This window comes from Hypomesus nipponensis, chromosome 28 (assembly GCF_054491055.1).
Source record: "Hypomesus nipponensis isolate SF chromosome 28, ASM5449105v1, whole genome shotgun sequence".
NCBI lineage: Eukaryota > Metazoa > Chordata > Actinopteri > Osmeriformes > Osmeridae > Hypomesus > Hypomesus nipponensis.
Window position 1 is genome coordinate 5,527,957 of NC_140388.1, and position 27,044 is coordinate 5,555,000.

The 27,044-nt window shown below is 52.2% G+C and overlaps 3 protein-coding genes across 5 annotated transcripts; all 3 read left to right on the top strand.

Annotated features, from left to right (window-relative positions):
• Nucleotides 1–221: 221 nt before the first annotated feature.
• On the top strand, nucleotides 222–15,758 carry scarf2 (scavenger receptor class F, member 2). 2 transcript variants are annotated; one of them, XM_084694506.1, is made up of 11 exons: nucleotides 222–924; nucleotides 3,506–3,564; nucleotides 4,218–4,319; nucleotides 4,757–5,276; nucleotides 5,903–6,121; nucleotides 6,482–6,610; nucleotides 6,733–6,836; nucleotides 8,154–8,268; nucleotides 8,557–8,681; nucleotides 11,925–12,074; nucleotides 12,487–15,758. In XM_084694506.1, exons 1-11 carry the CDS (start codon nucleotides 818–820, stop codon nucleotides 13,722–13,724), a joined length of 2,868 nt encoding a protein of 955 aa, XP_084550632.1. In that variant the 5' UTR covers nucleotides 222–817; the 3' UTR covers nucleotides 13,725–15,758. The 2 variants fall into 2 exon arrangements, with proteins under 2 accessions (XP_084550632.1, XP_084550633.1); XM_084694507.1 differs by having other exon boundaries at nucleotides 8,584–8,681.
• Nucleotides 15,759–21,417: 5,659 nt separating this feature from the next.
• On the top strand, nucleotides 21,418–23,348 carry selenoe (selenoprotein e). Of its 2 annotated transcripts, XM_084694954.1 has the most exons (5): nucleotides 21,418–21,805; nucleotides 21,907–22,143; nucleotides 22,377–22,453; nucleotides 22,771–22,849; nucleotides 23,035–23,348. In XM_084694954.1, exons 2-5 carry the CDS (start codon nucleotides 22,003–22,005, stop codon nucleotides 23,176–23,178), a joined length of 441 nt encoding a protein of 146 aa, XP_084551080.1. In that variant the 5' UTR covers nucleotides 21,418–21,805; nucleotides 21,907–22,002; the 3' UTR covers nucleotides 23,179–23,348. The 2 variants fall into 2 exon arrangements, with proteins under 2 accessions (XP_084551080.1, XP_084551079.1); XM_084694953.1 differs by having other exon boundaries at nucleotides 21,418–22,143.
• Nucleotides 23,349–23,824: 476 nt separating this feature from the next.
• LOC146219622 (transmembrane protein 17A) lies at nucleotides 23,825–25,297 on the top strand. The gene is made up of 4 exons (XM_084694952.1): nucleotides 23,825–23,954; nucleotides 24,050–24,153; nucleotides 24,418–24,531; nucleotides 24,971–25,297. The coding sequence occupies exons 1-4, from the start codon at nucleotides 23,825–23,827 to the stop codon at nucleotides 25,295–25,297; spliced, it is 675 nt and encodes a 224-aa protein (XP_084551078.1).
• Nucleotides 25,298–27,044: the final 1,747 nt, after the last annotated feature.

A 27,044-nucleotide genomic window follows, 5' to 3' on the forward strand; every position in this document is an offset into this window, starting at 1 on the left:
TATGTAAAAGTAGCCCCAGTGTTTTTTTTAATTATTTCTTTTAATGGCTATATTTATATCCAATACAGTCTTAACTCGTGAATGCCTAAAGGAGGTGTGTGTGTGTGTATGGGATGGGGGGGGGGGGGGGGGGGGTGTCCACAGATGTCCTTGCCAGGCCTAAGTTGCACACTCACTTCAGTGCGGTGACCGCCTGCTCCTAAAGTGGCGCACGAACTGCAGACCCTGTAATAACGGCGGCCAAGCGGAGAGTAACAAATCAGGAATTTCCCTTCTACCACTCCTGAGAGTGCAGAAAAGGATTAAAGCAAAGGAATATTCTTTACATCAAAGTAAAACTTTGCCTTTGTATGTGACAAACTTTGCTGGACCTCCAAGTACTTTTTTTTAGGGTGGTTATAGTTGGCGACATTTTCAATTTTTTATCGTCAATGGATTACTGGACACCTCATCTTTCATGAAAATGCTGGAATAAGTAGATTTTTACAGAAATGAAGGGACGCCGTCAACTGATGATCTCCAATCGTGCGTTCTACTTCAGGTTTCACAACTTGTATTTTACTTTACTCTGCGAGGATTGGTGTCTGTCGACTTTTTTTCGACTCTTGGGTCAGTCGATGGCGTGAAGCGGGCGAGTTTTTCTTCATCTTCAAATCTTATTTTGGATTAAGTTGCGGAAGTTTTCTCAGTAACACTACACCCGGGGGATTATTCTCATGAAACAATTGGAAAAAAACTGAATGTAGTGAAATAGTATTTTGTGAGAGGAGAAATGCGGAACATGAGGCTCGTCTAGAAGGATGCTGTTTCTTGTACAATGGAATTGAAGAACACTTTAGTTATTGCGGTGATTTGTTTGTTTTTCTGCTCGAGTCTCAGCCAAGAGCTGAATTCTAAAGGCAAGAATGTATGCAAATTACCAGGGTGAGTATTGTGAGCCTCACTCAACTAACTTTGGTCGGGTGTGTGTGTGTGTGTGTGTGTGTGTGGGGGGGGGGGGGGGGGGGTTATGGCTAAGACAATGCCATGCATTTGTTCGTCGTCATTATGTGCCTTAATTTACTATTCAACTTAAACTTTTATGTTGTGTTAATGCTGAAAGAGTTTGATTCAGATTGGTGCGGGTCTCCTTTTGTTACTCTTCTAAAACATTTTTCATAACATACTTGAAACTAGATGACATTTCTTCATCCATAAAGTTCTTTACAGGAGTAGGAGGAGTCCTTCTGAGCCGTGTTCCAGATGCCTGCATCTGGACCCGCACTCACAGCGCCCCATAGGGGGCGCCACCAACCCTGATGTGAATAAATAACCACATTGTCGTTCACATAATTTTCGGAAAGGTTCAATTATCTGTCAGCATATTAGTGGCTTGAGGGAAGCACCTGAATGTTTGTGCCTTGCCTGGACCTCAGTTCTTCAATACTGCAACTCACAACACTGCCAGAATATAGAAGGCCACAGCCACACTTAAAGATATAATTTTGCCGGAAACCTTGGGTAGTATTTGTTGAAGCATTTCACAGATAATAAGTTCATGGTCTGTAAGCTTTGTAAGATCTCTAAAGGGGTAGTGGAGAGGATCCCCCACCTCCTCATCTTCACGTCTCCCCTCATGGCCACAACTGTTCAAAATCCCTCATTACCGGCACCCACAAAAGACACCCACATTTGGGGGTTGTGATGCGTCTGTTCCCCCCTTCCCACCCCTTCCCCCTTCATTACACGGTCCACTCTCACCAGGGCGATTGGGGGGGGGGCTTTCCGGTGTGTTCTTCAAGTGGTTGTAGTAGAGCACGTGGTGAGGGAACGAATGGCACATCTCTGTTTGCTGCAAAGTGAGAGGATCTCAACTGGGGCTTTGCGACTGTGACGCGGTCTTAGCGGCCTGAGTAACACGTCTCATAAACAGTCCTGTCACGAGGACGTCGCTGCAAGCAATGAGCCAACCGGGATCTTTTCTGTCAAGTTTGGCTTTTTATTTTTATCCATTTCTGGCTTCCTGTCACAAAGAATTGGAGGAAGTAGTTAAATGTATTTGTCACTGGTGGCCAGGGTTTCCTACACTAAGGCTTTGTGTTACTAAATGATCCTGCTGGATGTAATGAAGGTGACGGTGGTCGATGTGGGCCGAATGTAACATTTGTTTTCATTTCCATGGTGATTTAAACATCTTCAACACACACTGTTGGTGTGTGTCCAGTGTGTGGGAAGCAGAAGGGGTTAGAACTGCGTGAGCAGACCTGTGACAGCGGAGAAGTGATTTCACTGTATGCAGTCTTTCACAGAGGCACTGTGTTGAATGGTTGCCAAAGTACCTCTGCTCTGGAATCTGAAAACACAACAGTGTGTGTGAATGAGAAGAATGGGAGGGCTGATTTGACCCCAAACATTTGTCAACACTGTGGACACCAACAAAGCTCATTTATGGCAGCGCACGGGTCAAATCCATTCATGTCGAATGGGATCCTTCCAAGATATGATATCGGAAACGGTTCAGGATATTGTGTTTGTTGCTAGCTGATAGCCATACAATTCCTGCAGGATGGTAGTCTCATCTGAGTTTTGGCAGTGTATTCCTCTGCCCAGTTGATCCACAGGTGTCCATATCCTTCTTTCAGAGGTGACATTTACATTTAGTCATTTAGCAGACGCTCTTATCCAGAGCGACTTACTTAAAGTACAGGGACATTCCCCCCGAGGCAAGTAGGGTGAAGTGCCATGCCCAGGGACACAACGTCATTTGGCGCGGCGGGGAATCGATCCGGCAACCTTCTGATTACTAGCCCAACTCCCTCACCCCGTCAGCCATCTGACTCCCTAGTTGGTTTGGGACTAGCTAGCCTTCATGCAGCACAGAGAAGTTCGGGGACCGGCTAGCGTTGACGCAGCACTCTGAGGTTTAGGGCTGATCCCTCGAGTTCAAGCCTGGCTTTGGCGGGAGGAAGCCTGACTATGCTCCCTGACTGGAGGCGGCACTTGCTTCCAACACTCCAGGGGAGGTGAAAGCGTGGCGGGGGCTTGGTGAAGGTCGCGGGCGTGGGAGGAAGAGGAGAAGCATGTGTTCTTTCCTGACGGACCAGACACCCCCGACCGGCCCGGGCTGTAAATCCACTCCTTCCTCCTCCTGTCGCAGAGCGGTAGCTATCGCTAGCCCTGCTAATCAGGGCTGACTTAGCGGCAGGCTGCCGGACTTCAAAGGGGTGCGTTCACTTTGGAGTGTCGGGTGATGAAAGGCCGGCCAGGGTCGGAGTTAGGGGGCTTGCGGTGTACAAATGTTTGTGGTATTCATATCTCTACAGTGAAAAGCACATTCAAAAGATATAGACCACACATAATAGCCCCCAGACTTCTTGAGCATTCAGTACAGGCTGTGGGAAGGAGAGGTGTGAGGGGTGAGTAGAGAAGAGACAGGGGAATCTGGAGGCTGTGAGGAGGGGAGGGGGACAGGGGGGCTTGTCTTTGTAATAGCAGCAACACTCATTCATCTCTTCCTCTTTCACAGGTCAGCAGAGCTGATGTGCTGCAGTGGTTGGGGCCCGCTTGGGGACGAGTGTCTAACACGTACGTATACCCTGGCCCTAATATACCCTGGTACCTTCATATATACCCTGGTACCTTCATATATACCCTGGTACCTTCATATATACCCTGGAACCTTCATATATACCCTGGTACCTTCCTATATATCCTGGTATCTTCATATATACCCTGGAACCTTCATATATACCCTGGTACCTTCATATATATCCTGGTACCTTCATATATACCCTGGTACCTTCATATATACCCTGGTACCTTCATATATACCCTGGTACCTTCCTATATATCCTGGTACCTTCATATATACCCTGGTACCTCCATATATACCCTGGTACCTTCATATATACCCTGGTACCTTCATATATACCCTGGTACCTTCATATATACCCTGGTACCTTCATATATACCCTGGTACCTTCCTATATATCCTGGTACCTCCCTATATACCCTGGTATCTTCATATATACCCTGGTACCTTCATATATACTCTGGTACCTTCATATATACCCTGGTATCTTCATATATACCCTGGTACCTCCATCTATACCCTGGTGTACATGTACATGTAGTATACCATAGTATCTTAACTCACGAATGCCTAGAATGTATGGTATGAAGTGCACAAGTATTCTGCCTCGCTTCAGTAATGTAAACCCTCCCTCCCTCATCTGCAGCCCTCTGCGAGGGGAACTTCACCTGCAAGGAGAACGAGGTGTGCGTCCGGCCAAACGAATGCCGCTGTCGCCATGGATACTTCGGAGCCAGTTGTGACACGAGTAAGCATCTCTTGTTGATGTCAATGGCTGCTGGACATTGTTGTTGTGGGAGATTATGTGTCATGCAGACAATTATTCAAACAATTACACTGCAGAGCGCAGATGTCATAACGAGACCATTTAGATGACTTCTTGGGTTAGGCCAGACAGGACCTCACTATTTGTTTATTTGTTTGTTCATATTTATTTAAAAGGGACTATGTACAGTTTAAAATATCAATGTCACCATTTGATGCACCACATTTGAACTACACCATGTAGTTCCTTGGCAGTCAAAACGTAGAAGCAGCATTATGACAAACGACACAGATTAAAAGCTAACGTTGGTCTGAAGATGCTGGCAAGTCAGCGTCTACAACTTAGCTAGCCCTCAGACGAGTGGAAGGCGACAGGCTCTTTAATCTCACCCGCATGACGTCTTCCCCGATTTCCCCCAGAATGCCCCAGCCAGTTCTGGGGTCCCGACTGCAAGGGCAAGTGCACCTGCTTCCCCAACGGCCAGTGCGACGACGTGACGGGCAAGTGCACCTGCAACCACAACCGCTGGGGTCCCAACTGCGAGAACGCCTGCGTTTGCCAGAACGGCCGCTGCGACCAGGCCACGGGCCGCTGTGCCTGCCACCCCGGCTTCTTCGGCGCGGCGTGCGCCGGCACCTGCTACTGCAGCGTCAACTCGGCGTGCGACCAGGCCAACGGCCGCTGCCTCTGCCACCCGGGCTGGTACGGACGCAACTGCGCCAACCCGTGCGGCTGTAACAACTCGCCGTGCGAACAGTACACGGGCCGCTGCCTGTGCCGCGAGCGTCTGTGGGGGCCCCGGTGCGAGCGCTACTGCCAGTGCGGCCAGGGCAAGTGCAACCCGAACGACGGTTCCTGCAGCTGCTCGCCCGGATACCGCGGGAAGCTCTGCAGGGAACCCTGCCCCGCGGGATCCTACGGACAGAACTGCCGGAACAAGTGAGGAAGGGGGGGGGGCGGTCTTCGGAGAGCAGAGAGGGGGGGGGGGTTCGGTGTGGTGGTTTTGTGGTTTTAGATGGGGAGGTGGGATTTGATGGGTGGTCAGCGATTGCCCTCGGAAATGTCTGAACGTCGTACGTGAAGGAGCAGTCTGGTTTTAAGGCGGGTGAATGGGTATTCACAGGAGCTTATTCACGGTATTAGCTTACCGTGTGTTAAAGTCATTCAGGTGAATGGCACGACCTTCATCACAGAGTCCGACATAGTTGTCTAGCCAGATCTCCAAGCTGCCGTATGATTCACATTGGGATATACTGCCCCCCCCCTGTCAAAACAAAAGACAAATCCCCCAAAATGTCCCTGTGTCTGGAAATGTACTCTACCAAAAGAGCCGATGTGCTCGTATTCTGACCCAGCGAGGATGTAAAACAGGTCACAGAGAGAGAGAGACGTCTTCCAATGTGGCCTCTTTCATCCCTCTGTTGCCAAAGTGTAATCTGTTTCACACACAGCTTCACGCTCGGTTTAGAACACCATTTGGCCAAGTTCTGTTCATTGTCCCTGCGTGAAGCGTGTGTCGTTGGAGGGCTTGAAGGTGTGACCGTTGTGCCGTGTGTGCCCCCCAGGTGTGGTCACTGTAAGGGCCAGCAGCCCTGCAAGGTGACGGAGGGGCGGTGTGTCACCTGTGAGACCGGCTGGAACGGCACCAAGTGTGACCAGAAGTGCCTTCCGGGGTTCTTTGGGGACAGCTGTCAAGACACCTGCCCTCCATGCAAGGACGGTCACTTCTGTAACCATGTCGACGGAAAGTGCTCCCACTGTAACCCTGGCTGGATCGGGGACAGGTCAGTGGGCGAACACACAAACAGACCGTTCAGACACACACACACACAGACACCCAAAGACACACACACAGACACGCACACACACACATACACGCACCCAATTTGCACACAATACAAAATGATCTGAGCGCAAACAAGCAACTGCTCGAATCCGAATCCAAAACAAGCTTGTTCCCATGCGTTGATGTCAACAAAACTTTATTGCTACTTCATCCCCTGACGACACAACACACCCAGTAGCTCCTACCTTCTCGTCGAATTGTGTTACGAGCCAGCTGGGATAATGACTGTAATTCGGCTAACGTCCGTGGCGTCGACGACGGCGCTGACGTCATCTCTCCCATTCCTCCCGTTTCGTAGTTGCGATCTGCGCTGCCCCAACGGAACCTACGGAGAGAACTGCGAGAACGACTGCAGCCACTGCTTCAACGGCGCCTGTCACGTGGAGACCGGGGAGTGTCTGTGTGACCCGGGCTTCAGGGGGACCTAGTAAGTCACACCCAGGGGAGAGGGGAACCCAGAACTGTCATGGCCGCAGCCGTTTCCTGGTACACGGGACTCCTGTGCAGATGGGAGAAGCTCTTTAAGCTTGTCTCTGTTTTTCCCCCCAGCTGCAACATGACCTGCGAGCCGGGTCACCACGGCGTGAACTGTGCCCACGCGTGCTCCTGCCACGACAACACCTGCGACTCTGTGTCTGGGGCCTGCTACTTACGTGAGGATGCGCATTGTGTTTCCTTCCCGATTTCGCGTTTTGGTGGCAGGTCGCAAAGCGCGTCCATCCCTTTTGGAGGAATGCGAAGGCGGGCTTGTTGGTTGAAAGATGAAGAGTGAACTAAAAGTAAACTAAGTGTGAGAAAGTTGAAGAGGAAGGTAAACTTTCCTACGCAGCGACGTAGCCCCAAAATAAGCACTCACCACAACTTCAAAACTCGGCAAACTTGAACTGTTTGTGTGTCTAAATAGCCAGTTGCTAGTGGTGATGCTAGACTGTCCCTGGCTGGAAGACAGTGAGCAATAACACACATGTCTATTCAAGTCACTGTGTAGAGGAGCTAACATTGTGGGACTTGATAGTGTTTCCAGACCAAACTCGTGTCCTTTTTTACTGTTGTGTTTGTTGGCTAAGTTCCTTTTCAACCATAGAGAGAGTAAAGAGAGAAAGAGAGAGAAAGGGAGTGCGAGAGAGAGGGAGTGCGGGAGGGAGGGAGGGAGTGCGGGAGGGAGTGCGGGAGGGCGGGAGGGAGGGAGGGAGGGAGGGAGGGAGGGAGGGAGGGAGGGAGGGAGGGAGGGAGGGAGGGAGGGAGGGAGGGAGGGAGGGAGGGAGGGAGGGAGGGAGGGAGGGAGGGAGGGAGGGAGGGAGAAAGAGGAAACAGAAAAGAGTGAGAGAGAATGGAAAAAATGAAAGAAAAGTGTTTTGAGAGGACATTTAAAAAGACAGACATGATCTCTGGGGAAAGAGGGAGAGATTGAGAGGAGGGGGAGAGGGAGCCTGTTCAGTGGAGGCTTCAGCTAGTGGGCACAGAGAGGTGGTTTCATTGGGTGATGCTGGGGTTTAGCCAGTCTCCTTCTCCTGGGGTTTTGCAGACCCACAGACACATCTAGACCAGAAACCCTCACCACCACCACCACCACCACCACCACCTTGGCCACACCCAAACCAAACCTGGGCTGCTGCTCTCCAGCAGTGCATGATGGGATGCAGGGAGTCTAGCTGAGGACAGGGAGGAGGATTGAGTCACAACGGAAGACGTCAGGGAGGAGAGTATTGGTCAAACAGGAAGGGTTACTGTTCCACCCGGTTCCTCTTTGGTGACTCTTTAGTAGCTCTCTTGAGCAAGCGCTTTCACGGGGCCGATGCAAAATCCCAAGGCCTGTCAGAAGCCCAGCTGTAGTCCGCATGACGTTTACATTTGGACGCCCTTTCGCAACTCATTTTGCATGCTTTCGTTCACTAAATGTCTGGTCGAGGTCAATCTGGAGTCTTTGCACCGTGAAATACCCACAATCCCCTGCTTCACTGTGTTTCCAGAGCCCAACCAGCGTGTGGGTGTGATGGCTGCCGGAGGCCTGGTCGGCAGCCTACTGCTCCTGCTGCTGGGCCTTCTCTGCTGCTGCTGCCTCTGCAGGCACAAACACCAGCACAAGTGAGTGACCGACAGCATGCATGCTGGGATATGGAGTTCATAATGGCTGGCAGGGGTTCCAGTCAGTTCCCATGGAACTGTAGTTCTTCTTCTTTCTTGTTTCCTGTTTTGACCACACGGAACTGCATGTGCTCGGAACGATCAGTTTGGTACTCTGTGGTAGCCTTCAATATGTTCTGACTTGACGTTATGATAATGTATGTAACCACATGTTATGGCATGGCTAGCGATGGGGAGGCTGATGTGGATAATGCAGTGAGTTCTCCATGGCATCGCCCCTCTTTTCAGTCCTGACCAAGACAACTCTACCAACAGCAAAAAAGCCAAACGGATCCTGTGCGGACGATTCAGCCGGATCAGCACCAAGCTGCCTCGTATTCCTCTGAGGCGACAGAAGCTGCCCAAAGTTGTTGGTAAGCCACCCCCCCACGCCCCCCCCCCCCCCCGCCTCCCTGCCGTGCTCCACCCCCCGCTACACAATCTTAACCCACTCACCGTCCTCAGAACGGCCGATGACGACCACAGGGTTGTATACGCGTCAGGTAAACATCCATTTTCTCCCACACGGGACGTAAGCGGCGCGTCAACATTCACGGCGGGGCTTCTCCGCGAGCCGCTAGTTATCCCCCAGCTGGACGTCCCCCCGTTGCTTCAAACAGAGCCTGTGTTTTCATTCTCCGTACCCAAAACCGGCCAGTATTTTTGCTCCAGCGCTACCTTGGTCTGCGCCGAGTGGACTTTACAGACAGAGAATAGGGTTGAAGAGTGTAGTGTGTCTGCCAGCCATGGATGGGGTTTCATTTGAAAGGAATGTTCTGGTTGCAGAGCTCAGTTTTTCTTGGCACCATTAAATGCCATGTGTTCATATTATTACAACCCGAAACGGGCTCTTTTTTTCTTCTTCTCTCGCTCTCTTTTTTGTGCTCATTTCCCTCAGAACGCTCTCGGAGCTGAAGACTGTGTTACGAGGGGCAGATAGTACTGCCGCGCTGGGCTAGACTGCTGACTGATACTCTATCAAAGAGGGCTCTGTTTGCGTCAAAGTGGAACCTCTGTTCGGAGGTCTCGTGGTTAACGGAACGGGTGTGTGTATGACCTAGTCGGGTTTAAGAAGAGGGAGGTCGTGAACTCTTTGGGAATTTGCTTTGTTTGTACGCATGTATGTTCCAAATATTTTATTGTGGCTTTTGTTAGCAACCATGCTAAATGCTAGGATAATTGCAGGGGAGTCTCTACGCCATTTCAGCTGGGCGTGCAAAAATGGGGGCCAGTTGTACTGTTAGAGGGGCCGGTTACATTAACCATTATTTAACTGCATTGCAGGCATTAACAGGCAAAAGGGTTAGGGCTTAATTAGGGTTCTAATTATTCAGACTCTACATTTAAGGGGGCCACAAGGGGTGTAACTTTGTTGTCACAGGGGAATTGCCCCGCCACCCCCAGAACAACTCCTGGATAATTGCCAGGATTATAATATGTGCTACTTGGTACATTGAGGCAGTCTGAAGTGGACTTTACTGTTCCTCGTGTTTTTTTTTTTTTTGGGCTGCAGTGAAATACGAGCCCTAGCAGTGGCCTACTGAAAGCTGTGGTGTTGAAGGAGCTAAAGGGCAACGACCTGTTTAGCTTCTCATGTGCTTCCTTCGTTGTTCAGCTGATTATTGAAGCCAGCAGCTGTGTTGATCCTGCCTGGGAGACAAACATGCAAGCAACAGGATCGTCCTTGTCGTCTCAACATCAGGACGGGGAGCTTTCTTACCAACACTCAACTCGACATTAGTTCTCCACAACTCACCCAGGGCCATGTAGATGACCTGGCAAACAGACAGCCGTTTCATTGTGTAGCGTACGCGAAGATACTGTTGTTTTGTCTGGGCGGCAATTGGACAAATCACTTCACCAGCGCTGTGGTGAATCTGGCTGTGAGGGCAGAGCTTGCATTCCTGAAGGGGCCCGCGGGGCCAGAGACAGGAAGTGGCCAGATTTACCCCAGCCAGGCTGTGATTTATCCACGCTGGGGTCACAGGCAACAGATGTGCCCGACAAGAGGAAGGAGGAACCGGGGGGGATGGAGGTAGAGAGGAAGGGAGGGAAGAAAACATTTATTCCCATCTTTCGCATGTCTACTTAGCTACAAACACCCGTCGCCTGTACAGAATCCAGAAGGTTTACACACACACACACATACACACACTCCCTAAACATGGCTTTAGAGAGCGTGCTCTGCTTATGTTGCTTGTCGTTGGTCATTCCATCAGAGCATGTTTATTCCACGCCCCTACATCCTCTCCCCCCCACCCCCCCCACCCCGTGTGTGTCTGAAAGTGGGCCAGAGCGGGGCCACCTGCTGGAGCCGGGGCAGCTGTTCTGGGTGGGGTCGACGGCCGCCTGTCAGCGACGCTTTATTGTCTACTGGTCTGTGCTGTGTCTGGGGGCCCTTCTGACTGGCCTGTACCCCCCCCCCCCACACACCCCCACCCCAACCCCCCCTCCTAGACTTGCTGTCTGGGCAGAGCATTCAGCAGTTGTTTTACGGGGCGCTAAAGATCTGAGCTCGGATGACTGCTTGCCAGGATGATGACAGAGTGAAGGAGCTGTGGGCTAGCTCGCTCTGTCGTGTTCGGTACTACACCGAGAAACACTCCGCAGCTTGTTGACGCCCTTCATTGAAATTTTCAGCCAAATATTATCAAACTCAACAAAAAGGCTCCAGTGAAATGATTTGAGCAGACTTTTCAATTGTGCGTCCGAAAGATAAATATTTGGCAGGGCGTGCTCTCCACAGTGAGTTGTTTCGAGCAGCCGTGGTAGTTTGAGCGTACATTTTCCGTGTCATCCGCGCCTTATCTGAAATCGGAAAATAATTTGCCCTTACGATATGTCTAGATAGTCGGTCTTAGTCTGAAGGACAGTACTTTATCAGTTGTCAGGATTTGTGTTCTTCTGGTGAATGTCCCCTTGAAAAGAATACGTTGTTGTGAGGTGTTCCAACAGCTCAGTGCAACACCTCCCAGCTGTCTGAATGCTGATGTCAGCGCTAGTCAGAGTTACTGTCAGTACTGTCAGTTACTGAGATGTCCATGATCCTCCCCTGCTTCTGGAAGATTCGGAGCACCTCGATCATCATCAACTGAATGTGCTGGGGGGGATTTCATACCAGTCGAGCTAGCAGTTTGTGCTGCAAGCGCAAACATGCGTGTCTGATGTGGTTAAGGGTGTTCAGCTATGTCGAGCTAACGCCCCGAACGGTCCAGTTCAGAGCAGAGCCGACGGGAAGAGTGACCACAAACATCCCACAGCTGTCTTGGGGTCAGCACAAAACATCGGGCGTGTGAAGACCAGAGAGAGAGAGAGGGAGAGAGAGAGAGAGAGAGAGAGAGAGAGAGAGAGAGAGAGAGAGAGAGAGAGAGGAAAGGCAGGGAGAGATGAGTCACGGGGGCAGCGATATTGAGCGCGGCGAACGCAGGGAACACTTCGGTCAATCGTCAGTCTCGGGCCCTTATTGTGTTGTGCTCGCGTGTCAAACGAAGCAAAAGGCCATAACACCGACCTGTCTTCCCTCCCCCCCTTCACCCCTCCTCGTCTTTCTGTGCTCTCACCCCCTTCCCTCCTCCTCTCTCCCCCCCCCCCGCCCCCCTTCCCTCCACGTCTCCCAGTAGCGCACCACGACCCCGAGAACGCCTTCAACTGCAGCTTCATCGACCCGCCCTCGGCCGCCGAGCAGCCTTCGTCTTGGTCATCCCAGGGCTCCTTCTCCTCCTTCGAGAGCGCGGAGGACGGCCCCGTGTACTGCGTGCCCCATGAAGGTGACTCACATTTCGCAAGGGCATCGCTTTGTCATCGGTTTCTGTTCAGTCAAAATTGGGAGACGTAGGAGGGGTCCAGTAAGTAGAGTCGAGTGGAGGCAGATCTTTATTTAGCATCGTGAAAACCTCACTCAGGGAGGAATGAAGGAAGGAATTTGGTGGGAAACACCATGGCGATCAGTTTCGGTAAGTTTAGAATGTTCTCCAAAAACACAGTTTTTGGATGTAACGTGTGAAACGGTGTAACATTAGTAATATAAAGATGAATTAAACAAAGTTTACTGAGTGATACCACATACACACAACTCCACGTGACCAGAGCAAGTCCAGAACAACAGAACTACGTGGAGTTGTAGAGCTGCCACTTCGAAAGAACATGAGAGTTGAGTCTGTTTCTGTTTCTGACCCCCAGAGTCCCCGTCAGAGAACAGAGACAAGGGCAGCCCTCAGCCCGCCCCGGAGAACCCCCCGACCTCCACGGACGAGGACGCCGGAGAGTACACCTCCCTGAAGGACACCAGCTCCCTCAAACCTGGCAACCCGGCAGCGGACACCGCCGAGCAGCCCCCGATCAGGTCGTCCGACAGCGAGGGCTCCACCAGCGGCTCCGAGTCCACCAGGGCCGTGCTGTACGCCCGCATCTCCCGCCTCTCCAAACACTCCAGAGAGGAGGAGGGGGAGGGCGCTGGCTCCGCCTCCCCCGCCGCCTCGGACGTCCGAGGGAACGCCAAGCCGCCGCCCTCCCCGGGGAAGCCCAAGCCCCGCCCCCCGGACCCATCCACCAAGCCCAAGGTGTCCTGGATCCACGGCAACAACGCCACGGGGTCTCCCCAGCCCGAGCCGCACGGGGCGAGGGGGCCGACGGCGCCCAAGGAGAAGAGGACGTCCAGCGACTGCTCGGCTCCGAGCGAGGAGAGGGAGAGGACCAGGGCCAAGGAGCCGCCCGGCGAGGAGAGGAGCCACGAGGCCAACGGCTCCCCCGGCAAACCCAAGACCCCGCGGGGCAAGCCCGGCGGAGAGCAGGCCCCCGCCAACCACCTGGAGCACATCAACGGGGTGGTCCAGAACGCCCTCAAGAAGATCAGCAACTTCCACAGCTCCCCCGAGAAGAAGGCGGCGGCCGTGGAGTGCCCCAAGGACCCCCCGCGGAGCCCCACGGTGATCCACCCCCACATGAACTCAGAGGCGGCCACCCTGCTGGCAGCCCAACTGAAGGAGAAGACCCAGAGCATCAACCGCAACGAGGGCACCGGCCTGGCCAAGACCCCCAACGGCCTGCCGTCCCCGCAGGCCCAGCGGGAGAAGCCCACGCCCCCGCAGAAGGCCAAGCGGGGCTCCACGCCGGCCCAGCACGGCCACGCCAAGCCCCTGCTGCCCACCACCTCCAGCCTCCACAAGATGCTGGCGCCCGTGTGCCACCTGGGGAGTCCCGACCCCCAGAGCCCGGAGAAGCAGGACTTGGACGGCTCCAGGACGACGACGGAGGCGCCGGCGGAGGCGGCGGCGGGGGGCGCCACGCCCAGGAAGACCCCCATCAAGAAGCCGCCGCGGAAGAAAGGCAAGGAGGGGACTGGGGAGGCTGGGGAGACCAGGCCCCCGCAGCCTAAGACAGCCATGATGCCTCCACAGACAGTGAAGCAGACACTGTGAGCCTCCACCACACACACACACACCACAGGACTTAGGGGCATGTCGGGGATGAACGGACGTCGGAAAGACCTCTTGATTTCGAACAAACGGATTTCCTGTGTGTGTGTGTGTGTGTGAGGTCTCCCCCCCCCCCCCCCCCCGGGACCAGTGGAGTGTGAGGGGGATACTTGGTTTCCAGATTGTTCTGTGGTGTGAGTGCGTATCACCACCGTATCCCAGATTAGCCTTACATCAAGCAAAGGTGACAATATGAAGTTTGGGACCAATTTTGTATCTCTCTTCTCCACTATAGGCAGTTGCCAAGCTGGACAGAGCTGTCTGAGACCCTCCTTTTGAGAGAGACTTATGACAGTAGCAAACCGTCCTGTTTGAACGTTAACGTCACCTATATTTCTCCACTGCGTGCTACGATGTTTATGTACGAATCTATGGCAATCATGCACCATTTCATTTGACTGTGTACTGTATGTGATACAACAGCTTGCTAAGCAACATGGCTGAAATATCTGCAAGGTACTACATGATTCCTAAACAATAGTTCTACAGTAGCGCGGTTGGGTGACTCGTTGATGTTGGAGTTACATAGACTGACCTTTTTAAAAGTCTCACGGTCCTAAGCAAGCTTTTAGTAACCTTTTCCAGCTTCCGGAATCATCCATATTTCAGGACATTGGTTCAGTATCTTTTCCTGTACAGTTTGCTCAAATTCTCACACAGTCTCTTTCTGCTGGGTGATCGTGTCTCAGGACTCCAGAATATGTTTCAACACCTCGTACAATCAGTAGCAATAGCACAGCTTGGATGTTGGCATAATAGGCCCTCGAAGGACTCCAGTCTCAATGTCCTTTTTATTACGAACGACCATGCCGCTAATGGTACCTGAACAGCCGCTTCAATCAGGTGACACTGTCCGAAATGACTTGCGCTGTTTGACCATCCACCTGTACCTTTCGGATGTCTGACTAGTGTCACAGGATTAGATTAGGTTTTGTCACCTTCAATAATAATAACGATTAAGCCGATAAGCTAATCAGTGACCTGAGAGCATAACTGTCTAAAATAGCTCCGTCCAAAGTCATGTATCATGTCTGTTCTGTCCTATGTTATGTATGTTTGTAAACCTGCAAGCTTATTTGCATGTTCCTATGCACAATGAATACTCTTCAAAACCACTACAATATGGGTATCATTTGACCAAAGAGGATTCAAGGAAGGAGCACGGAAGACTTTGGTTATCTGCCTAGCATGCCAAAGACTGCGTGCTGTTGGTTTTGTGCGCAGGGTGTGTTTATGTGGAGTTCAGGACCTCACTGGTCCGTGTGGTTTGTTAAGGTACACCTACTTTCAACGCCATCCTTCTGGATTCTGTACAATCGAAAGACGTGGTCGCGTTTGCTATTCATACGTGTTTGTAAGCTGTGCTTATGGAACATAACACAACCGCTTCTCTGTTTGGCTGCGTGTCGATGAACTGGCCTTCGTGTAAAATGACGCGTTGCTTTTCGTCTTGGCTCTTGTCAGAGGGCAAGGTCGGCGCGTGTGAAGTTCTCCGTGGCCTGTTATTGTTTGTGGAACACTCAGCCACCCGAAACAGCATCAGATGATACAGCGTTGTTAGGTTGAGCGTCTATAGCCGACCCAATCCTCTCACTTCTCTGCATCCATGGGATTACAGATACATAACCTTCTACAGGGTGGAACAGTAGCCATCCTTGTTTCATACGGCTGTTATTAAGAGTACATGTATAACTGATGTGATTATGAAATGCCAGTTAAAGCAGCAGAAACTCCTATCTTTCTGCATGTAGCGGGCCCAAGCTTGCTTCTACAGGCTGAAGTACATATTCAACCAGGGCATCAAAACCAGCAATCGAGAACACGGTGTCAGCAACCTTTTATTTCCTGTTTGTGTTGCCTACTTTGATCTCCATGTGTTCACGGTTGTTAACTGTTGTCTTTTCATTTACTTCCTTGAAATCAAATAAAAAGTGACCCGTACTGTCGCTGTGAGGAAAACTTGCTGTCCATTTGACTACAGTTTGCATTTGAGTACAGATAGAACTGTTTCATGTTTGCCTTGTTTGCGTATGTAAGACGAGAACTCCGGCCTCTGAACTGTCCTGTGTCCTTGCCTCTCATAAATCCGAGTCCCATCACCGAGTCGCTTAGACCCAGTCAGACCTCCCTCACTGGCCTCCTTCTCTCCGGGATCAATGATTGCTTCCTGCTTCCTGATGCCCCTGGAGGTGTGAAGAACGAGCAAGCATGACCATGGAGCGTTACCATGGAGCGCTACCATGGAGCGCTACCATGGAGCGCTACCATGGAGCGCTACCATGGAGCGCTACCATGGAGCGCTACCATGGAGCGCTACCATGGAGCGCTACCATGGAGCGCTACCATGGAGCGTTACCATGGAGCGTTCCCATGGCGCACTGTCATGGAGGCTCCACCAGGGGACCAGGGCCCCGGTGACTCTGGTGGGCTCCACAGGGGACAAGGCTTCTTTCACAGGGCAAACAGAGGGACAACTGTGTTGAGGACCCCAGAGTTAATGCATCACGCGCTGCATATCTGCTTTCTTTCGGGGAGATCAGGGGGGTATATAGCCAGGAGCAGGGCTGTGTGGAGGGGGAGGTCATGTGGCTTTTAATTGGATCCAGAAGACTGGACTCTTCTGACATGGTGCTCCACTTACGTGTGTGTGTGTGTTTGTAGACTAAACAAAGGACCCCCTGACCAAGAGTCCAGACCTGACTCAGGTGTCAACAGTACACAGCCCACACAGCCGGTGAGCCAATCACCACTCACACCGTGACCCCAGAGATCCCCTCAGCCAATCACCTCTCACACCGTGACCCCAGAGATCCCCTCAGCCAATCACCTCTCACACCGTGACCCCAGAGATCCCCTTAGCCAATCACCTCTCACACCGTGACCCCAGCGATCCCCTTAGCCGATCACCTCTCACACCGTGACCCCAGAGATCCCCTGAGCCAATCACCCTTCACATAGGCCCTGCAACGGGGAATCATTCGTCCAAAACAACAAGTCCATTGTATTCATTCGCCAAAGACTCTACATAAACAACTTCTTGCTCCACAAACTATAGAATCACTCCTTCACAGTCAGCCAGTCAGCTGACACATGTTGGCCATGCGTGAGTGTGAGAGAGTTTGGAGGAGTCCTGCCGGAGACAGGAAGGTGCCGGAGGGCACATGTCTGTGACACTCCTGTCCTGGGCTCCCTGAGCAGCACATTCTCAGCATAGCGCACGGCGCTGTGGTTGCCGTACGACGGGGACCGCTTGGAACGACGACAGCATCTGCTTGCCATCAGGACCTCTCAGAGCTTCTCTTCCCCTGGAGAGAGGCCGGGTTGCTGAGACGACCGGGTCGACCGTAATCCTTCTAAACCTGTTTTTGTTTCTTTTCATTTTTTTTTCCATCGACGGTTCCCCTCAGAAGTCAGCATAACACTCATCTACTTTTCGCTGAGGCGATTATTTGTGAAAAGTAAACTGTCGAGCGTTGCTAACTTCCAGGTACAGTGCAGCTCACAACAATGTGTGTGTTGTTGGGCTGGGACGTGGTGGGTGCCAGTCTAAACATGACTTGGAACTCTGACCACAACACTGTGCCAAGCCTTCAGGAACCACAAGCCCTAAAACTCAACCCAGTGACTCAGCCAAAAAACCCAAGGCCCAGAACCCTGCTCCGATCCCCTCGGGTCGCTATGGCAACGGGAACAGATTGAAGCCACATCTGGTAGCCATTTCAGCCCTGCGAGTGGAGGAAGAAAGACATTTATGAGTGGAGGAGAAAAAAAAGACAAATATTTTCTGCAATGCAAAGCAGAAAGAAAGTGGAGTAAAGTTAGATTAAAAAGAATATTAATTCTTCTGTGAAGAGAGGTGAAGGCAGTGTTTTTCTATTTCAGCAAGCTATGGGTATCAAGAGTGGTTAGCGTGCATTCATGTGAGCACAAACAAACTACCTAATACCTTGATGCATATGCTAGGCCACACATCTTTCACACACGTTTGGTCATTTACAAATGCCTCAATGCCTTACATCAATTGAATTGCAGTTGACATAAAAACAATTCTGTGCATTTAGAAAGTAAAAAAAAAAAAACATTCGCATGTTCAGACGCTTCAAACTTTCTAGAGATGATGTTGTGCTCCAGTTTAATTTAGATTTTGAATTCGATTTTCAAGTACAGTTTCAAGAAACATCCATCATCCAGTCACTGCTTTGAAAAGCCACATTATTGTCTGTGGGAAACTTTTTTATTTTTTATGACGGCGCTTTGTTGAACGTATAATTCTCTGTCCTCATGGAAATACAGTAACTATGAAACGACTTTTACTGGAAATGGCGCTTGGTGTTTTCCTTTCGCCCCAAACCGCCGAGTGCTGAGGTCAGTGTAGCGGTAGATCCTCTGTGGGCCAGCCTGCTGTGTTTACAGCTCTCCTGTGACATCTACGCGCTGCGTGATTTAACACTGTCATGACGACAGCTCTCTCGCAGTGGCACCATGCTGAACCGCGGGAGACACACCAGCAACCCTGCTCAGCCGGCCTGACCAGCGATTGGACGGACCAGCCTGGAACCAGGACGGGAAGAGCTGAGAGTACTAAAACGACCTTTGACATTTAACCGCAACATATTTCAACGGTTTAACCAACCTCACTGGATCTGTCATTGTGCTGTTATTGTTGATATTGTAAATATGGCATTATCTCATGAATTCTAAGAGTAGTGGGGTACTGTATATGAAGGAAGGGAGCCTGTGTGATATCATCAGGGCTGTGTCTGTTATGAGCAGGGCTGTCTCTGTTTTAACCAGGGCTGTGTCGGGCTGGAGCCAGTCTGTTCTGACAGCTGTCTGGGACTCTGGATTGTAACTCTGTTTTCTTCTTGGTCAGCAGTGTTCACCGGACGATGTCACGAGCCGAACAGAAAAGCATGTCGGACCCCGTTTCTTTCTCTCTGCCTCTGTCTCTACTTCTCTCTCGGTGTCTTTGTCTCTCTGTCTCTCTTTCTCCACCTCTCTCTGTCTTTCTCTCTCCACGTCACCCTCCCTCTCTCTCTCTCTCCCTCTCTCTCCGTCTCCCTCCCTCTCTCTCTCTCTCTCTCTCTCTCTCTCTCTCTCTCTCTCTCTCTCTCTCTCTCTCTCCTCTCTCTCCGTCTCCCTCCCTCTCTCTCTCTCTCTCTCTCCCTCTCTCTCCGTCTTCCTCCCTCTCTCTCTCTCTCTCTCTCTCTCTCTCTCTCTCTCTCTCTCTCTCTCTCTCTCTCTCTCTCTCTCTCTCCTCAGGATCCACCTCTGGAGCCACAGTCACTACTCGTTCACACCGCGTAGCAACACTTCTGTCTCCAAAGCAGGAGGCTCCATACTGTGATCCTGTCTGGTGATGTGTGTACGTGTGTGTGTGTGTGTACAGAACGGGTGTGTGTGTGTGTTTGTTACCCACCCAGGGCAAGAGCTGCAACCCCAGACTGGAGCCATTAGAGCAGCATGTGTCGGTGGTGGAGCAGGGGGAGATTACAGAGCCGCCTGGCAGACCGATGTGTCTCTGATGTGGTCACAGGCCGGACGGCCATCACGGCTCCCTCCCACATCCGCCGCGATGTCGTCACCTCGCTTCGAAACAGGAAAACTTTGGACGACGTCCTTGCAAACAGAGCGATGGCTCGTTATGTTGTGGGGAAAACAAAAGCACGAGAAATGGAGTGTGTTCTTTTGACGCGGGTGGAGGAAAGGCTATCTCATTTCGATAGCACGTGTGTGGTCATTTCAGATTTCGAGGAGCTATTGCCGCGTCAAAATAGTTGAACCACAGCCAAACACACACACAGACAGATTCCTGCCTTCGTTGTTCGATGTCTGTTTCTTTTTAAAGGAAGAACGAGAACTCCTTTGGCTCCGTTGACAACACTTTTACTGCGGCGCGGTCTTCTGGTCCAGATCTACTTTTCTCCTCCCGTCTTTTTACTGGTGAAGTTTACAGCACACACAGCCTGGATTCGGCTTCCCTTTGGGTCCAGACTGTCAGGATCAAACACTTTGTCACACACACACACAGGCACACAGACATACACACACACACACACACACACAGGCATACTGTCTGTGAAACTGCCTCCACAGAAGATTGTTGTTATGAGGCTGGCTGCTGAGTGTGAGGAAGGTAACCGGATACACTGAAGGAGGGAGGGAGGGAGGGAGGGAGGGAGGGAGGGAGGGAGGGAGGGAGGGAGGGAGGGAGGGATGGAGGGAGGGAGGGAGGGAGGGAGGGAGGGAGGGAGGGAGGGAGGGAGGGAGGGAGGGAGGGAGGGAGGGAGGGAGGGAGGGAGGGAGGGAGGGAGGGAGGGAGAGGTGGAGGGAGAGGTGGAGGGAGAGGTGGAGGGAAGGAGAAATTGAAGGAGGGATGAACTGGTTAACCGACAGATGTAGGGACGGACTGGGGGATGGAGAAATGGGAGAGAGAGAGACTGACAGAGGAAGCGAAGAGAGGCCAAGAAATAAAGACGAGAGCCGGGAGATCCACTTCCACCGGGGGAAGGACAACACACTTCCTGTCTCCTCGTTACACATGCGGAGGGAAGTGCATGCTGGGAGTGTGTGGCGCCGGGCTGAACATCAAGAGGAGGGGGCACTAAGGTGTCCAGCTGTTTGATCTTGCTCCCAGTCTGGGGTGTGAGCTGGCTGAGGAGTTGTGTGGGGATCACGTGGAGCAGTTTGTTAGGGTGGTGTGGAGTAGTTTGGTGGTGTGAAACAAGGGTGAGCTGGTGAGCTTGTCTCCATCTCCCTCTCTCTCTCTCTCTCTCTCTCTCTCTCTCTCTCTCTCTCTCTCTCTCTCTCTCGCTCTCTCTCTCTCTCTCTCTCTCTCTCTCTCTCTCTCTCTCTCTCGCTCTCTCTCTCTCTCTCTCTCTGTCCATCTCCCTCCCTCCCTCCCTCTCTCTCTCTTTCTCTCTCTCTCTCTCTCTCTCTCTCTCTCTCTCTCTCTCTCTCTCTCTCTCTCTCTCTCTCTCTCTCTCTCTCTCTCTCCCTCCCTCTCTGTCTTTCTCCCTCTCTGTGTTTTGAAACAAAGAACAGAGTTATCCTTCCTATACCCCAGTCTTGGCAGCCGCACAGACATTTTGAGAAACGTGGCCACGCTTTGAAACGCAAATAAAGATGTGGAGTCAAACTCCTTTTTCCAAACCAGAGTTTGAGGGGAGTCGGTATTGTTTGGCTGCGCAGATTTACAACCGCTGCCAGGCAAGGCCTGTTAAAATGGGGGCCCGCTCTGCCTTCTGACACATGGTCGCTTGCACACGTGGAGAGAGAGAGAGAGAGAGAGAGAGGGGTGGGGGGGGTGGGGAGGGAGGGATTTAGGACCGAGGCTAGCTGTCTTTGCCTGGGGAAGATAGAGGAGAGGAGGGTTTTGCCTCAGCATTCCGATCCAGAAGGGGGTTTATTTTTGCTGGAAACATAATTGTCTGTGGTTAGGATTTGGAAGTACATCATACTCGCCAATCTGCCAGGACGTCCAGCACAGACGTGAACGCCCTCTTCAGGCCACTCGGTGTAAAAGCCCTTTTCCAAAACAATGGACTGAAAAGTTGTCAACTTGGCCAGCCGCCCGTTTTTTTTTTGGGGGGGGGGGGGGGAGAATGCGACTGTTATTGTTGGTGCTATAAAACTCTGATCTCGCTGTCACGACCCTTTCCTCTGCTCGACACTCTGAGTGCAGGCACGGCCGCTCTTTTCGGGAGCCGGACTGTAGTCCGTCACGGACGCCATTATCGGCAGTCGCACGCAACTGAATGTGCTCTGGTTTCCTCTCAGTAGCAGGCTGGCATGTGGGGGATCTGGAAGAGGCCGGACTGAGGCGTGGGAACCACTGATAAGGAGGCAGGTGCTGCCTCTGTCCGCGTGGAGCTCTGCGGAGGCAGGAGACCTGGGAGAGACTTTTACCTCAGGGTCGGGGGGTCATGGGGGCATACAGATTAATCCTAGACGTTCTAAGAACCGTTCGAACCCACAGCAGAAGAAGCAGGGTCAAGACAAACCCTAAGTCTGCATTGCTTCAGGTACTATCTTTGAGATGAACCAAGGAACAATATCAAAGACAGAGATTTAGTGCCAATGGATGTTGTGTGTCCCCCCCCCCTAAGTATCCCCAATGGTCCAGTCCCTGAGAGCAGGTATCTGAAAGCACCTGGTTTGGGAGGAACCATTCCTGTACAGCGGAGGTGCAGAACAGTCGTCATCTGAGTCTTTGGAGACAATGAGAGTTTCTTTCGTCGGTGGGACCATGTGGGCCCTGCTGGTGCTAACACTGACCCCGTGGACCCCAGGGAGAGGGGAGGAGAACACCACAGGCACAGCTCTGGAGGACAAGCCTGTCATAGCCAGGGGGAAACTGCTGGTGAGTGTGGAGGGCAAGCCTGGTAGGGTGAATACTGGTTCCTGTTTGTTGGATTGGAAGGGTGGATTGTGTCGTTGAATGAGCATGTGGCCTTAATATAATGTCATTCTTTTATTTCTGACGCAGTAGGCGAGAGAGAATTACGAAACATATTGTGAAAGACGTTAACATTTGATTGACAGACGGTTGGTATGGTAACACTTCTGGTAAGCACACTTCCTGTTCCCCACCAGGCTCCCAGCGTGGTTGGATGATCCATAAAGAAGATGCCTGAGCTTCACCACTTCCTGTTGGAACGCTGGGCATTGTAGTATCCTCCAACACTCTAGAGTCTAGACTTCTCAACCCCTCAACCTAGACTTGCGTTCGTGACCTTTCAGAAAAGCTGACATACAAGCCAGCCAGCCACATGTGTATTCCCAGAAAAAAACATGTTTTCCTCTCAACAACCTGAAAGTTACACTTCATAAAGATGAACATCTGTCGAGGAAGGAATTTACTCAAATATAGCTGAGGACAGTGTTTGTGTGGTAATGATGGCCTCTTATTGATATGTGAAAACGGTTTGTTGAAAATGGTGTGTTGCTGTTGTGCAACCTTTCTCCTTCACGCTTCCCTCCATCAAAGTCACAACTTGGAGTATGACTCATCAGAGGAAAAGAACCCTCGCCTCATCTTCTACGACGACAAGGACCAGGTTGTCAAGGTAACGCCAAAATGGTCACAGAAACAAACATGAAGCAAGGATGTGGGCCAAAATGTGACACAAGTGTGTGTGTGGGTGTGGTTGAGTGTGTGTGTGTGTGTGGTGTGTCTGTGTGTATGTGGTGTGTGTATGTGTGTGTGTGTGTGTATATGTGTGTGGTGTGTCTGTGTGTGTGTGTCTCTCAGACTGTCCCCGTGAAAGAGATGAAGGCCGACGAGATCGGCAGCCTGCTGGACTCCCTGGGCTTCTACCGGAGGGATGCAAAGGGAGAGGAGGTTCCCGAGGAGTTCCAGCACTTTCCGCTGCACGCTCCGCGGGACGAGCTGTGAGGCCCCCTGGTGGCCGGACCCTGCCGGTGCGGACGGCTGCAGCATGACGAGCGGAGCCCCAAGGCTTGCAGGCCTGGCTCCGGTCTGATAACATTCAGCTCACCACACCTCGGTCTCCCTGGGTTCCACACGCTCACACTTCTGTCTGTCAATAAAATACTAGAAGCCAACGCGTCTCGAGTGTTTTGATATCTGGGCTGTCAGGCGATGGAATGGAACGGTAACGTTGCACCCGGAGAATGGGCAAATGTTCCCATCTGTTGACTCTGACATCAGGGGTGTTCCTGTTTGGGTCCCGCCGCATATTACAACAGGATCTCTTCCTTTGAATGCTCGTCCGCTTTTGATTTCTGTAAAAATGCACTCGTCGCACATCGGCTCATTTGAAGTCGGCATCACCGCTGTCAGTGCCCGCTGACCCAACAGGCTCCCGTCTAATCCACAACCCCCCCCCCCCCTCCCCCCATCCTCCCCCTCCCCTCCCCCGCCACACCCCTTCCCCCACACTAATCTGATAAACCCGCTGCGGCTGTCTGTTCAGATAATCCCTGCCGTCTAGAGTCTCACACACACTTCACCGCCGTCTGCCTTCCAGCCTGGGACGAGCTCGGGGTCTTCTTGGTTCTGTTTGTTCTGCTTGGTCGCCATGCCAGTGTTTTACTCTCCGGTGCCCCAGAACATGAGGGCGGGTCTGGGCTACGCGGGGGGGTCTGTGTTCACCAACAACAGGACGGCGGACAGCAGCGACTACTTCCGGGACCAGGACCACAGGGCAGGTGAGGAGGCGCGCGGCTTTGTCACCGTGAACCGCGCTTGGCTGTCCAGCACTACAATTCCCATGATGCCTTGTGTCCTTTCTCGTCCACTGCAGTGAACGAGCTGGTGTCCTACCTTCCTCTGCAGATGCTGCTCTACTTCAACATGTTCTTCTTCCCCTGCTGGTGGATCTCTGCTGTGCTCATGTTGCATCTGAAGGTACAGTGTGCCTGTGGAAAGAGAGGAGAAGTGCGTCGAACGAATCCGGAACAACCGTGCAGTGTCACGTGCCCCGGGACCAGGCCGAGCACGAACGTCTTAGTTGTCGTTTCGTGTGGTCGTAACTCCAAATGTCCAAACAGGGACTGCATACAAACGACAGGCTTTCGCAAATGTTTCGTCAACGACACTTGAAGAGACAGTGCCGCATTGTGCTTTCTCATCCTTGGACGTTGTGTGTGTGTGTGTGCGTGTGTGTGTCAGTTCTCCTACCTGGCAGGATACTACCAGGCCCTCCTGGTGACCGGAGTGGTTCTGCTCACCATCTTTGAAGTGGTCCGTCTCCATCTGGGCTACGTTGGCAACCTCACAGAGAAGGTAACCGACTCCACTTCCCCCTCTGTGGAACAAGCGGGCCAGTCAGAGTGTGTGTCCTCACCGTCCCCGAGCGGAGCTCTCTGAGTAAACATGGCAGTACGCCGCCCCCCCACCCCCCCACCTCCCCACCTCCCCGCTGACAGGGTTTGTGTGTATTGTGTGGACAGCACGCGCGCGTGTGTACTCGTCTTCAGCTGTGTGTGCGTTACGGTGTGTGTGTGTGCGCGTGGGTCTGTGCTTGCGTGTGTCCATCTATAACTTCCTGTACTTTACCAGTGTGTGTGTGTGTGTGTGCCCGTCGTTCCTTAATTTCCTGTTCTGTGAATAAGTGTATATGCACATCCGTGTCCAACATCCTGCTCTGCTCCTGTGTGTGTGTGTGTGTCTGTCTCTCTGTCTGTGTGTGTGTGTGTGTGTGTGTGTGTGTGTGTGTGTGGAGGTCCCCGAGGTGGCAGGCTTCTGGCTCCTATCCCTGCTCTTCCAGCTGCCCATCCTGCTGTTCTTCCTCACGGACGAGGAGATCATCATCCTCCCCCTGGAAAGAGCCGTCCACTCGGTGTACCTGCTGTTCCTGCTGGGCCAGCTGGTCACGTCCTTCCTGGCTCTGCGGGACATGACCCACAAGCTCACCATGCAGTTCCACCTGCGACAGTTTGGGGAGATGGAAACTCTGCGGCCCACGGCCATGAGCCCTGTGTTCGGGCCGGCCCACAGCCGGAGCGTGCTGCCCATGCCCCCCGCCAACAACAACGTCCATCTGGGGTGACGGCTGGGCTGGGTTATGGTGGGCTGGGCTGGGCTAGGTTATGGTGGGCTGGGCTGGGTTATGGTGGGCTGGGCTGGGCTAGGTTATGGTGGGCTGGGCTGGGCTGGGTTATGGTGGGCTGGGCTGGGTTATGGTGGGCTGGGCTGGGTTATGGTGGGCTGGGTTATGGTGGGCTGGGCTGGGTTATGGTGGGCTGGGTTATGGTGGGCTGGGTTATGGTGGGCTGGGCTGGGTTATGGTGGGCTGGGTTATGGTGGGCTGGGCTGGGTTATGGTGGGTTGGACTGGGCTGGGTTATGGTGGGCTGGGCTGGGTTATGGTGGGCTGGACTGGGCTGGGTTATGGTGGGCTGGGTTATGGTGGGCTTGGCTGGGTTATGGTGGGCTGGGCTGGGTTATGGTGGGCAGGGCTGGGTTATGGTGGGCTGGGCTGACTAAACAGTATTGGTATTGAAGTCTTGGTACGTTTTGGATGTTTTGACTATCGCTACTCTATTTTTTGTCTACTTTTACTTTGATTTATTTTCATACATATATCATACAGTAGGTTTCTGTCAACTTTGACACCGACCTGTTATATTATCTTCTGCCACTTGGCGACGCTCACGAGCCACAGGCTGTCTGTGTTTCAGTATTAGACCTCTACTGACTGGAATCTGGGGGGATGCAGAGAAAAGGATTGGAGTTGTTTTGGTGTGATCGTACGTTTTCAGTGCGCAGACAGGAATACAGATGGACTGGGGTCTGCACTCACACACACAATGTGACCCTCAGGGAACAGGGTCAGAGTTCTGATGTTCAGGGCATGTTTGATCAAATCAAGATGATGAGATGATGGGGGGCTGGAGATTTGGGGAGGGCGGTAGATATGGGTGGTAAGTTTGGAGGGGGTATATGTGCATGTGTGTGTATTGGATCATTGGATTTGCCCGACATCTCAGCTAAATGAGTGAGAGATCGTGCCTTGTCTGCCTAATATTTACATGTACATTTACCGTAGTAATATTCAACTAAAAACTGTTTGTCAATGTGCATGTTGCGTCAAGTGATCATCAAGAATACAGACATCTGGGAACCAAGCCAGTGTTGGATATTGACATGTGTTTGTACCACCACTCTTGATGTATTAATAGAGTTATAATTTCATGAAGGCAAGAAGTTCCACTGTGTCATCTTGTGTGTGTTTGACTGGAACTGGAGTGTGTGTGTTTGTGTGTGTGTGTTGTGTGTGACTTGGGAACATCGCCATGCGGGACACGATCCTGGAGCTGAGCCAAGAGCAGTATGCTATCAGGAGTCACGGACCTGGCCGGTCCACCTCATCACCAGCAGGTCCTTTCACACCTCGCAGGTCCACCTCATCACCAGCAGGTCCCTTTACACCTCGCAGGTCCACCTCATCACCAGCAGGTCCCTTCACACCTCGCAGGTCCACCTCATCACCAGCAGGTCCCTTCACACCTCGCAGGTCCACCTCATCACCAGCAGGTCCCTTCACACCTCGCAGGTCCACCTCATCACCAGCAGGTCCCTTCACACCTCGCAGGTCCACCTCATCACCAGCAGGTCCCTTCACACCTCGCAGGTCCACCTCATCACCAGCAGGTCCTTTCACACCTCGCAGGTCCACCTCATCACCAGCAGGTCCCTTCACACCTCGCAGGTCCACCACCTCCTGGGTGTTAGAGATCTGGGTCACACTGGGCGGGTCATGAGATCATGAACTGGGACCACAGCATCTTTGAGTTT